Below are 14,405 nucleotides of genomic sequence, written 5' to 3' on the forward strand. Positions count from 1 at the left end.
GAACTCGGAAAGTACTTGTTATAGACTGATTCTCATTGGTTCTACTGTACAAGCTTGTGACATCACATATCAGAAATGCTACGGCGCATATAGCACCTGACCGCCTTCTGAAATGCCGTCTAGTCTAGCTACATAATTATTACACTAATCAGATTTCAGATGCAATTCTTCCTGACATATATCGTCAAGTGAGATGTACTGTCTGATAATAGGTTTACGTCCACACCTGTGGAATAACGGTTAGCACGTCTGGCCGCGAAACCAGGGGCCCGGGTTCGATTCCTGGTTGGAGCAAGTTACCTGATTGAGGTTTTTTCCGGAGTTTTCCCTCAACCTAATAACTATCGGTGCTGGATCCCAGACTCATTTCACCAGCATTATATCTTCATCTCATTCAGACGCTACATAACCTAGATGTTGATAAAGCGTCGTAAAATAGCCTATTAAAAAATAGATTTACATACAAGCCAGAACCTCAATCAGAGGTGTTTCCGGTATTGAGAACCATTTAGCTATTTCCGACTGTCACTCATTATAAAGAATATTAAAATATAAACCACCTAGGTACAAAAAACTAGACTCTTTACCGTTTCAAATTAAACTGAACTGCCAAGCATCCGACTGCTACAATGGCTGGCGTATTTTCTTTGAATTTAAGTCTGAATGGGATTATTGAGTGTTGATACTGGCTACTCTCATGACAGAGTTAGCGGCGTCTCTTATTACAATGCTAGCGAGCAAAGAGATTTGCCTTCCTAACGTATCGTAATAATATAATACCAGTAAGGGCAGTAAGTTCTTTACTGTTATCACGTGAGACTCTCACGGTGAGAGGGCATAACATTGAAAAAAAGTGCTATGATCGCATTGTGACACTATTATTGAAAAACTATCCTTTTTCCGTTGGCAGAACGTTGATTAAATTTGAACTGATTGTTGCCAATGTTATTCATATCCTTTTCATTGTACGTGTAAGTTCATGTATTCTCTTAAAGAGTTATGAATAAAATTTAAAAAATACAAAAAATAAAAACAGTAATAGCATAAAAGCCGCCTCCTCAAATCTGCCGCCCTAGGTAGCTGCATAATCTGCCTAAGTCTAAATACGCACCTGTCTAGCACTGTCATGTTGAAGAACAGAACAGGGTGTTAGATATATTTTGTGTAATAATAGGGTCAGCGGTAGCCCAAACCCTTTAATCAGTATACGCCCCTGGAACAGAAACATGTTTCCCATCACCTACAAATTTGCAATAAATACCTATTTTCTTATAAGACAATGTTGCGTTCAAAGTAATATCATTATAACAAAGTCAAATACATTTCAATAAAAAAAATCAACAATATTAAGACACACGGGCCTTGAAATGCAACTTGATTTAAATTTAATTCTCAGTTAGTTGAAAGAATATGAATTAACAGTTCATGTAAAAAGAAACTAATTGTATACATTATTCACTAGTAAGCAAGATGTAGTACAACAAAACTGTGTGATTAAGCAGGCGAGGTAATTCTAGAGAGTTATAAAATTTAAATACTTGACTAATAATGGATACCTAGTAATCTTAGTTGACAGGATCTTGTAAATCATATCAAGAAGAAAATAATTCCAGTTAAAGGTATCGTGATTAGGCTAAAAGAAGCATTAAGAAAGGAACAATTAAGAAATATATAGGCCTATCTAATATGCTTTGATCAATTCATATTTTAGTTATCTGAATCTGCAACAAAAAGTTAATTGAAGAATTGGAAGTATTAGAAAGGAGAGCAATCACACTTTATATCGGATCCTGTATGCAACTCCAAATAGAGAAATTCCATCTGTTAAATTTTAGTAGTTGAAATGTCATTAATCATTTTTGTATATACAGGTAAAACTATTAATAAAATCAAAAACTCCAACGTAACACTGAAATTCATAAGCATCGTAATAAGACACAAAAAAAATAACATAAAACTGACAGTACCAAATTCTACTACACATGGCATTCAATCTGTATTGTACATCGGATCTAAATATTGTATCATAATTTCCTACCAATAGAAATAAAATCTAAAAAACTATGTCCATTTAAAAAGATAGTTAAGATGTATTTAGATTACACTTAGATCCAAGTTTTTTTTCTGTTACATTACACTAATATTATTATTTGTAATAAAGCATTATACTGTATATAGGTACCAGTAGAGGTTACTGCCACATCACAAACTTGCATGTACTGCCCTGGGTAGAGCAAGGGCCACTTATGCACTAAATAAAATTCTGATACCAGTATCTCTAATAATATGACTGCATTTTAATCGATGGTGGAAGAATCTTAAGCTTATCTGTGAAAATATAATAGAAATTTAATTTCATATAATTTTATATTCATTGATAATCATATTTATAATGTAATTATAATAGCTCAAGTCGTCATTATAAATTTATTTACAGTAATTCCGGGTTTACTATTTGGACTACTCCCATTTCTTCTACCACAATTTCACTATTTCTCCATATTTTATTCCATCAACATAATTCATAGAAGGCAACAAAATGACCACTTTTATGTGACCACGGACATTATCACAACAATGTTGATATTATACCTTTTTTAATTCGGGAAATAATGAAGAAAGTGTTTTATCACTTTTATTGTGAAATAAAATAACAAATATTTCTAGTTTTATAATAAAATTAGCACGTGGATGAAATCTTTGTTAAAATATGCAGTTCTCAAAACGTAAAATTAATCTGTATAGCCGAAGTATGTCATCTTACTTCTCTTTGTCATACAGTTCGGAGTTCTATCGTGAAGGAAAAAAACTATTCAAAGTACGGTAATGCTTTCTCGGCATTCTTTTCTGCAAAAGAAACAACATTAAGTCTGTTTTATTGTTAATGAAAATATATTAAATATAATCGGCAGTTTTAAAAATATCAGATGGGATTTTGAGTACGTCGTATAACTTTGTTGTACTTACAATTAATGATAAAAGACACAAAATTATTATAATTATTTATTTTTTTTATAGATTGAATCTGTTTGTGGAGGATTCTTCTCAAATCATCCACGATCTGCAGTGCGACCTAGTAAACTTGATAGCTCAGTAAGAGAGAATGGACACATAGGAACCAGCAATGGAGGTAACAGACACCAATCAGTGCGTCGTTTGTTGTCTTCAACATCCAGCTATACAAGTTCCATCACTCCAGAAGAAAGGGAATTGAGGGAAGTTGCCATGACGTAGTTGGTGAACTCGATAAACATGATGTTAAATAACAGACAGTGATGTTCGAGAGTGAAAGAGTGAAACGTAAAATATTGTTGAGTTCCACTTCATGTCAGTGACTATTAAACTGAGACACTGTTACAGGATCTGTGAAGTTATTCTCCCAAATACAAGCACAAAGGTTCTGTCTTTAAGTATAAGAATCTTTTAAGTTGAATATAAGGTGATTCACATTCTGTTTTCATCTCTTATATCAATATTCTTTTGGCGTATATGTAAACTATACGTATGCATTCATTGGAACATAACTTGGGATGGCCGTACTCTGTTTCAATGACAGTGCTTATTTATAGCTAGCTATGTCCACACAGTTTATCTTCTTTTCAGTTGAAGTTTTAATAGATGTGAGGTCAGAAGCAGATTATCGTAATTTTATGTCTAATGTTATCATAAGAATGACTTTAATAACAGCCTATACTGTATATAATTTTGACACAGTTTAAATCATCAATCTTAATTATGACACTGTCATTATATATTTTTGCAGTATTTGGAGTTCTTATACATATGAAGTGCCTGTTTTTACACTTTTTTGCCTATAATATATAGATCTTGTTAAAAAAAAATATATTGTGACATACGGTACACATATTTTTCTTTAGTTTGTCAAATATAAATTTAAAGAGAATTTATTTTTCAGAAGTTTGTCATTGTAAAATTTATATAATGATGCATAATTTGTTAAACATTTAGAATTATGTCTAATCACTAATACAGCCATCTGACAATACAAAATGTATACATAATAATGCACCTAGAGATTACTATTTGATTATAATTTATAATACGTTGTAAAAAATATGGTTTGATTGAACTTTCAAAAATAGTACCTAGTATACTAGTAATATCAGTATGTTCATTTACGGCATATAAATGTAAATTAGGAAACACAGTTAATCCAACTGTACATTAGTGTTCAATGCTATCACTTCAGACTGGTGGAATATACTGATAAACGTAATATTATTAATAAACTGGGAATTCTTAAATCAGTTAAACTCGCACTGCAGAAGAAAAATAAATACATTTATAGGGTTTCTATATATACTAAATGAAAAATTATAATGTGTAAACAGTGTCGTAGGGGAAAACTGATTAATACTGCACTGTTTTAAATTCTGTTCATAACAACAATAACACTTCGATTAATTTATGTGGCTCTGATACGAAGAGCATTAGGAAAATGGAATACATAGAGGAAATTATGTATTTTGAATGTTATCCTATATATGGTAATAAAACAAGGTCTAATTACAGATCTGAGAAACTACACGGATTGAATTAAATTAAATAATAATCTCAAACAATTAATTCAAAACTTTTTTAAACATGCAAAATTGAAAATTATTTCATTTACATCCCAATATGAAATTTCAGATTTGAAATTATCTAACTCGTGTTGCCAACACAGATATAATATGTAAAAGATTAGAAATATGCTGTGTCATATCTGTTAATTGGCTATCTGATGAAGTGACATGAGGCAAAGGTCACTGTGAATTGTGGAGATTGTATAGTAATAAAATTTTGGAGCAAAAATAACAAAGTAGCGCTTTAAGATATACTACTAAATAGTAAAAATCTATAAACCTTAGAGTATACCTATATTCTAATCCTAATATTAATTAAATGGTTTACAACATGTAAAAGAATGTATAAAAATTGTAAATATGCGTTTCTTATACCCATATTTACAGAACACCAGATCGTTTTGTGAACTCTAGTTTATCTTCGCGTTTATTTCTTTATCCTCATAAGTGTTTATTTTCCCAATGAACAAAATGACACATGAAATTCTACTTACATCAAGAAATTTACTCGTAAATTAGTGTATTCAGTGGTAAGAATAAAAATATTCAATTAGTGAAAAAATAAACTAACTCTGTTTCTTACGTAAAGACAAGCAAATGAAATGAATGTGTAAGGCTTTGTCACTTATTTCAAGTGAGTACACCGTACTTAAAATTGACAAACTTCTGCAAGTAATAAAAGCATGCAAGTAAAATAATGATTAACTACAGTATTTTTTCTGCGTATTTTAGACTAAACTGGAATCATTATTTAATTATATTGTACATTGTCCTTGTCAAGTAATTCTCGTGCCTTGTATTCAACTCAAAATGTAACTACGAGTTTTCATGACATTCATTACATTTTAAATATAACACCACTAAGCAAACGGACAACTAATACTCCATTAAAATAAATGTACCTGTTGAATTTCCCTACATTTCAGTTACTACTGATCAGGAAATTTTGCATGAAGTAGGTAGTTTAAATATCATTCATATTATTTTCAAAACATAATAGAATCAATAGCGTAATAATTGTCTAATACAAAATATGCAATCAATAAATGGTTAACAAATTTTAGTCGGATCAGCTAACTAAAGAAGTTTTGTTAGAATTTGTCCAGTAAGATTTCAGCTGTTTTATCTAGCTGGACGGACCAGAATTGTGAATTCTCGTATAGTTTTTGAAAATATTTACAAACACAGAAAATGTATTTCAGTATAATTTAATGAAAATTGCTGAACATTTCCTTTGAAACAGGACGAATAAAATTTTTAATTTTCGAAAAAATTCATTAGTAGGCCTAGTTAGTAAGTGGGTTAATTTAATTGCCAACAAAACTGTATTGAAACATAATGTAATTTTGCTTTTATTACATAGTCTTACCATAAATACTGTCACAATTTTTAATGAAATAGCACAGTTTTAAAGATATTTTAATTTCATTATCATATTAGTTATTTACAAATATTTGAAACAATAAGACCAATTACTTTTCAAAATGGTCATATTTGTCCTTCATCCAAACCTCAAGTTTATGTGACGATTCAAAGATTGCACTGTGTAAGGTCTCAATTGGAAAATCCGCCAGTAGACAGGGAGCATTTAAGGCTATCAGTATTGGGATTTTTCTTCTTGGAAATAAATTCTCAAGTACTGCCCAGAACTTATAGTCCAGTGAGTTGAAGTCGGGGCTGCTGAAAGGCCAATCAGCTGGAAAAATGAAGTTTGGTACATTGTTATGAAGCCACCTCTGAGTAGACTTCTTTCTGTGGGCTGGTGTCGAAACCTGCTCTAAGTTGTAATGATTATTATTATTGAACAAGGTGTTGCTCATATACTTCACAATTATCTCCAACACCGTGTCTTGGTAGACTTGGGTGGAGGTTTTCAACCCTTTCTCACAGAAATGGCGCTCAGATATACTGCCATATGCTACTCCACACTAAATCATGACTGAGGCAGGATGATGACTTTTAAGATCCTTGAAGTTTACTCACCAGCTTCTCTTGAGCTTCAAGCATAAACTGCAACATCTTGTCTGTTGAGAGATTCCTCATTTGTGAATATCTTTTTATCAGTGAAAGGAAACTTTCTCTGTCCATTATCTGCATAACATTGAAAATGTTTTGATTTTAGCTCCCTCTGCTGCTTCAGCTGCAGGGTAAGGAAGTGACCTGAATATTGTCAATAATCTGTCATGTGTAGATCACGTCTTAGCACACAGCACATTGACATTTTAGATATGTTTAGCTCTTATTATCACAGGCTACTTTCTAACAGGACTTTGCCGAATACAAGCCACCAATGCTTCAGCTAATCTTCTGATCCTCAGAGTGTGCGGTTGTGCCTGCCTCAGGAGGCCATCAACAGTCTGTCTCAGTGAATCTCTTCGTCAGATGAAAGAATATGCTGCTTATTTTCAATTTCTTAAGAGTTATGAAAATCTCAGGAGCTAATTTTCCTACAAATGCTACGCGTTTTTCGTAATCACCACACTCCATGATGATAACTTTACAAAATACACTTTCCCTTTGGTAGCTAAACTCACAATGACACCTTTAATGCCTTACTACCTTCCAAACTGGTTGCACACTGTCAAAATGTTGCAATGGTATTTAAGGTAAGACTGGATATAACCTGACTAAAATGTGCAATATCACAAAGGTACTTCAATTTAAAATAGATTTTATAGCATATCACTATTTTCTGTTATTCAAAAGTTGTTGACAGAAAATTATTTGTCTCTGAAAGATATATTTCAGTTACATGCCACATTTTTCAAGTTCATACCTGACATGACAATCTTCACCACATTACTTACACAAGAGAGAAGAGTATGTAGATGGATATAAAAAGGAAATACCTATGCTGAGAAAGTAATTCTTATGAGCTTTTGCTGTTAGCGTAATTATACAATCAGCATTTAAATTTTTTTTTTGTTGAAGTACTAAAGTATGTTTTTTGCAAAATAAATTCAAATCGAAAATATTTTGTTCTTAAGTTACTGCAATGTTAGAATAAGTGATTTGCATAATTATGTGTCAATAAAATATTACAATAATAATGTTATTTTAAACATACATTAAGTGATAGAGATATAGGAAAAAAAACATTACTATTTTACTTGTGGATCAATATTGTATTCTATTATTTATTATACAGTCTCTGGATATTTGTTTGTAAGGAAATATTTAAAATATAAGATGGCTTGGAGCTTGGAAAAGAAATACTTGTCAAGATCTCATGCTAAGAATTAATTGAGAAAAGGAAGAAACGGTTTCAGAGTGTCTGCTAATGTGAATTGTCTATGTTTATTAGATTATACTGACCAAGCTCTGCGGCTATATTAAAGTTTTTGTAAGTCGCATGATACATGTACGGTATAATAGGCAGAACAAATTTCAGTTCGTGTTTTGTGCAACAGTATTATTACAAATATTTTTTAGCTAAAAAGAGGGCCATAAAATGTATATAGCGAGTTAATAATTGGAGATAAATCTTATACGAATTTTCGAACTTAAACTTAATTGAATTCTGACAATTTTCCTATTACAGAAATAATTAAATAGAGTAAATCTTGTTTCAATATTGCACTATTTACTTTCCAAGGGAGCAAAAACCTCAAAGATGCTTGTATCCCATAAGTTATATAATTATATTTAATTGTAATTACAAATAGTATAATGTATCGAACATTTTTAAGTGTCACATTCCAAATAAAATCAAACTGTATTTTATGTACATATTGATTATATGATTGACTGAATACAATATATATTACTCACAAATGAGTGGATATTTAATTATGTACATATTTTAATGAAAGGAAAAAAATCATGAAGTACTGGTAATTATAATGGATTATTTTTATCTTATCCCTCTTTCAATAAACACAACCATAAAATTATCTTATCTTCAACATTATTTACATCTGCGTGAATGAAGAACAGCAAGTACCCGCCATTAGAGAAAAAAAAACATTATTTGCATCTATATATTTGCATGGTTTCTATAGTTAGCTTATTTAAATTCGCAAATACAGCTATTTAAAACTCTGTCAATTGTAAGAGTTTTAAGTGATCCTAGACGAAAAAACTTAAACTCTGTTCTTACACAGTGCATAATGTTTAATTTCATAAAATGTCTCAACATAATAGGCTACATACGATTATTGTTATTTTAGTGAACAAGTGAGTTACAATAATGAATGTTTTACGCACTGACAGACAACCAATGGAATTAATCTCTATTTCATATGCATAAAAAATGAAAGTAGCCTATTTATGTAAGCTGTTAATTTACTGAAATTAAAAAATAATAAAAACTGAATTCGTAGAGCAGCAGCCCATGGAGAGACTACTGCCTCACTTCAATAAGCAAACAATAATAAATTGCACTTAGAATGATGCTTTCCAGTAAAATATAAGTTTCCAGTAAAAGAACTGAAATTGTGACCCTTATTTAATAAAAAGGAAATGTCCTGTGGGTTTTTTAGAAATAAAAAATTGTCTCTTCCATATCTTCAATATACTTCAGCAGAAGTGAACGATCATCCTACCAGTACGGGATAATGTGTAGACAGTATGATGATACCCACAGCCGTTACAGCTGACTTAAGAAACCAAATTTTGCTACTCATCCTAGCTTCCCAAATTAATCACGATGTTGTCTCATACATTGGTCGAGATTTCGTGAGAAAATTTCTGCTTCCATGAGGACTTAAACCACCACTCATTCTGTATCGCTAGTCCAATTCTAGTACTGAATTCCTTCAGCATGCTGCAGCTTATTAGGACTAAAAGGAAATTGTACCAAAAACAGTCACGCTTTTGTCAGAAGTGATCGTGAACAAGCAATGAGATTTTTTTTAGTCCTGACACACACTTCTATTGAAATAATTGGAAAACTAATAATGAGATAAAAATAGAGAATTTGTTGAATTACGATGTAGAAATGTAATATCCCAATTGAACACATTCGTATTTCAACATGAAAAGCAAACACTAAAAGAAAACAGATCACTTTTAAGTAAATTAATAGACTTGGGACACGTTTAAGGAAACAAAATTGTTCTCCTGGGGCACAGGATGAATCTGAGAATTCAATATATAATAGTGTGGTCGTCCTCGATGGTCTCGCGGTTATCACGCTGTCTTTTGGAACCGAGGTTCACTGGTTCATTTATGGCCAAGGGCAATGGATTTTACAGGTAATAAAATCCTTAGCATAGCTTCATCTGGGCGGTACATAAAGCTGAGAGGTCCATCTGCCCATATCGTAGATTACGCCACATAAAATAACCCTGCCCCTGACAGGGCTCCAGGCAATACTCATATTTGTCGGTCGCACACGTTGAATTTCGATGCTGAATAAACTCTGCTGTTGAAATCATCATTAAATAAAATACTACTATAGGAGCAGGTATATGTAAATTTGTAAGGCTACGTTACATTACCATATAATACGAAATGACAGTGTACAATAAGCAGCGGGGGCTCGTGATCATTTTTGTTGGCGGAGCCAGATATTTCACATATTTTGCAGTATACGTTAAATAATGCACCAAGATTTTTATTTCATTTTAGTTAAATTGTTTATGCTTAAAAATTAGTTCAGCACAATACAACTAAAACTACCACTCATTACTGCAGCACCTTCATATGCTTGAGCTATGCGTTTATTTTCTAAATTAAAAGGTTGTAGACTTTGTTTTATAACTTCGCTCAGGCCGTTAGCCGTGCGGTTGTTTACCTCTTTGAAAGAAAGAAACCTTTCCACAGGTTTACAACCTTTTATGTATCTCAAAATAATAATAAATTGGCTTTTGCAGGTTATGTCTGTTGTTTCGTCAGCCTGCACAACAAAATCTGTGGAATTAATGTTCTGTTTCAGATCTTCGATGTATACAATACATACTGTCTAATAATTCATTTTGTATAATGTGTAAAGTATATTTAAAAACAGAAGTACTGTTTATGTGTTCATCCAATACATTATCAAAACTAGCAAGTAAAGATAAGTCTAACAATTTTCGCCGATTTGCAGATCTCTGATTTTCGTTCTTAACTCTCAGTTATAATTCGTGAGTTCCGCAAAATACTAAAGAATTAATTAGGCCTACTTTTGCTAGCATATGTCTGTTTTTTGTAACCTGTTCGTTGTGTTTCTGGATTGAAAATTTGACTGCGGAATCAATTTCAGCTGCGATATTTACTGTCCCAAATAATTTAAACTTACACGCATTTTCTAAATGTATTGCACTTTCTTCTTGTTTTTTGATGCGCTCTCTTAAATGTTTTAGATCTTTGCAACCTGTCGACGTCCACAGTCCCTCGCCACCAAACAATAGACAATAGAAACAAAATATACTTTGTTTTTTGTCACTTACAGTTAGCCAGGACTTCTTTGTAAACCACGAGTTGCAGAAAGTTCTCCTTTTCATACCATCCGTCTGTGTAAAACTAAAGTCATTAGGTTGATGTGTGCCTAGTCGTTTAAGTTTATCTTCTAATTTTAACGAAGAAAGCGATGTTTTAATATGCGACTATCGCTTCCATCCGGCAGGCGGGCCCCAACGAGAAGCATTATATTCGTGACTGTAACTTCGTAACGCTTCGTGAATCTCCGTCGATAGCGAATATTGGATACCCTGCACCACGGCAGTTGAGCGCTAAAGTGAAGTGATTCAAGTTGTGGGGCCCTTTGACGCGGGCCCAAGCTCACAATATTTAGTGTCATACAATCTTTGACGTTTTACTGACACACATTGCGCCATGTTGTGAAATTTACTTAAACAATTATGAATCCAGTACACTGTCGTGAACAAAATTTACGAATTTTAAATTCGAAAAGAAAATTGTTGGGGAACGAAATATTGGTGGGGCATGGCTCCGGTGCCCCCTAAGGACGGGCCACTCCTGAGAATAAAGTAGTTTTTCTATTAGCATTCGTAGATTAAATGCAACCTTAGATACCAAGGCTCTGCTAGTTGCATAAACAACAGGGGATGTTATCTCTCAATCAGGGGCGGATCGTCCATAAGAGTTGCGGAGCTGCAGCACTCCCTGCTTTGACAGGAAAATACTGTAATAATAATATTTGTTTTAATTTGTAGAAGAATTGTTACAGCTTTTATTGGTAAATTGCTTTATATTTCATCTGGCCGGGAATATGTACTATTATCTTATGCATTATCTTTTTGCGCGTCGACTGTATTGGAATTGACACTGCATTCAAAGTCGTCCTGGGATCTGCAGGGTGGGCAGCTCATAGAGAGTGTCTCTTGCTTGGTCAGGGGGTAGAGAGGTGAAGGGAAGCAGAGGGAAACTGCCGCTGCTAAAACCCATATTTCGCTGCAATGGCCGTAAGGGAAGATCTTTCCTCCACTCCCATGTCGCCATTGTAATGCTACGTCAATTGGATTTTCTATTCCCTTGAAACTTAATGACAACATTTTTATTTTCTCTTCACATACTTATTGTTGTAGAATCTTATCGAGTTAATATAACGAAATTAATATTCTTTTTTGCCTTATTATTGCGTACATATCCAGTCTCCAGTAGAACCTTAGGATTTGCCTTAACTCAAAATGATTGCACGAGTAGAATCCTTTTGATATAGCACGTAAAATACGAAAGAGACTTCTTTTCCGGTTTTAGAACATTGTTGACCATCAGTATATCTGAGTGTTGCTTTGGTGTGACGTCTTAGTAGCGTAACTTAACCAGTGCAAATGTGCAGGCATGAGTGTGTGTGAATTACAGAATATTAATTTTATTTTTCTCAACTTTCCCTCGCGGAGAAGATTGATGCAATGAAGTGAAATTACAGGGTCGTCCCTTACCCGACTTAAATCTTACTCAAGCTTCATCCAGCCGAAATAGTGCATATATGTAAGGAAGTATAACAATGAAATTTACGCTAAGCATTTGTGGTTACGTGGATGTAAACAAAAAAAACCTGTATTTTGTTTTCCTTGCCTCCTCTTCGGTGATGATACTGCATAGACTAGGAGTGGTGTGACAGATTTAGGACATTTGCCCCTAAAAATTAAAAAGCACGAATCTTCGCAGTCTCACCTGAAAAATGTTGTTTCATTGGCTATGTTAGGAAAAACTAATATTGCTGCGCAACTAAGTGAAATGAACAGAACAAACATTCTCAAACATAATCAAGAAATGAGAAAAAATCGTGAAATTATTTTAAAAAATATTGATTGTATCAAATTTTGTGGCCAATATGAACTTCCCCTTAGGGGACATGATGAAAAAACGATTCGAAGAACTCTGGTGTATTTCGTGAGTCATCTAAACGAGTCTCTCACAAATCATTTGGAACATGTCACTGTTTAAAGGTAATTCTAAAACAATTCAGGATGAACTGGTAGATTGCATATTGAGTGTCTGCCGATTTGAAATTCAGACTGAAATCGATGGTATCAGTTTTTTTTTTTTTTAACGATTATGGCAAATGATGCCACAGACATCTCCCAACTAAGTCAGGAAGTTTCGATATGTAGTGCATTTATTTTTGTCCTATACTTATTAGTAATGATATCAAGAAGTGAAATTTGTATGTACCAAAATCTACTGCAGCTCCCCCAATCCACAAGTTCACGAGCCGCCACTGCTATCAATGCTATTAAAATGATGATATAATAAGCATATTCTATGACATAACTTACGGCTTCGTGGTCTACCAGTCAACATTCGTGACTACTAGATCCTAGGTTCGATTCTCGTCCTGAGCATGGAAATTTGTCCTTAACGAGACAATATTTTAATACTGTCATTCGTAAAAATCTAGAAGCTAAGTGAGTACATGCATATAAAGGATTTATGTAGACAGGAACACTTCAGTATGCTTCCTAGGTCTGAAATGTAGGAAATGTACGATATAAAAACCATTAAGAAGTAAGCCAACTCCAGATACTGCATATTGATTAACACATTGCAGTGACAACTGAACACTTACGTTATTGCTTCAAAAATGTAAGTAAATCAACTAGAGTATAAATTCAAAATTATAATAAAGTTAATTTGAAAATTAAGTCAAATTACATAGCTGAAATTAAAAATAAAATAAAACCCACTCTGGCAATGAAAATTGCACAATCGAACACTTTTGTGACTATATAAAGCACACCTAATATTTCTAACAATTTATTGTCACATAATTGGTTTTCATGATTATTCTTTATGAATTGATTAGTAGGCCGATCTATTCGAACCCTTATTTAGGGAGGCTTTTTTATTAAAAAATTAGTTTTCAATGTTGATATCTCATTTCTAATTAAATTAAATTAAAGATTAATTCATATAATTTGCGCTATAATATGTTTTTTTTCTATAGAAACTCGCAATATCGATTACTCTGGTAACTTCTGGATCTGTACGAGTTTCAGGAACTTCGTATTCTAGAAAAATTTATTTCTAATAAGAGAACACTAATTAATTGATAATAAAGTGTCAGTGGTTGTTTAAGAGAAGTAATACGAATTCTAGCTAAATAACTACTTGATATATTGCACATATGCCCAAATCACCATTCACTTCAATAATAACACTCATAATCAGCTTAAAGCCGTATTTGGGTATCCTACAAAGGTATTTAGTGGTTGTTATATGATTTTCTAATACTTGTTGGAAAGAGTGGACGAAGAAAGAATGATCCTGGATGCTGAAACTGATCAAGAAGAGGAAAAAAAAATTGGTTGAGGTCACTGGCTGAGAAGAAACTGCCTACTGAAGGATGCACTGGAAAGAATGGTGAACAGGAGAAGAGTTCGAGGCTGAAGAAGATATCAGATGATAGACGACATTAAGATATATGGA

General features: G+C 32.9%; 1 protein-coding gene across 2 annotated transcripts in view; it reads left to right on the top strand.

Moving 5' to 3' along the window:
* LOC138699713 (phospholipid phosphatase 2-like) overlaps nt 1–6,798 on the top strand; it is a 240,238-nt gene extending 233,440 nt beyond the window's left edge. For both annotated transcript variants that reach the window (XM_069825799.1, XM_069825800.1), the window contains one exon: nt 3,019–6,798. In XM_069825799.1, the coding sequence (XP_069681900.1) occupies nt 3,019–3,234 (216 nt within the window). In that variant the 3' untranslated portion in view covers nt 3,235–6,798. The remainder of the gene's footprint in view (nt 1–3,018) is intronic.
* Nucleotides 6,799–14,405: the final 7,607 nt, after the last annotated feature.

The sequence above is a fragment of the Periplaneta americana genome, chromosome 5 (genome assembly GCF_040183065.1).
Source record: "Periplaneta americana isolate PAMFEO1 chromosome 5, P.americana_PAMFEO1_priV1, whole genome shotgun sequence".
Classification (NCBI taxonomy): Eukaryota; Metazoa; Arthropoda; class Insecta; order Blattodea; family Blattidae; genus Periplaneta; species Periplaneta americana.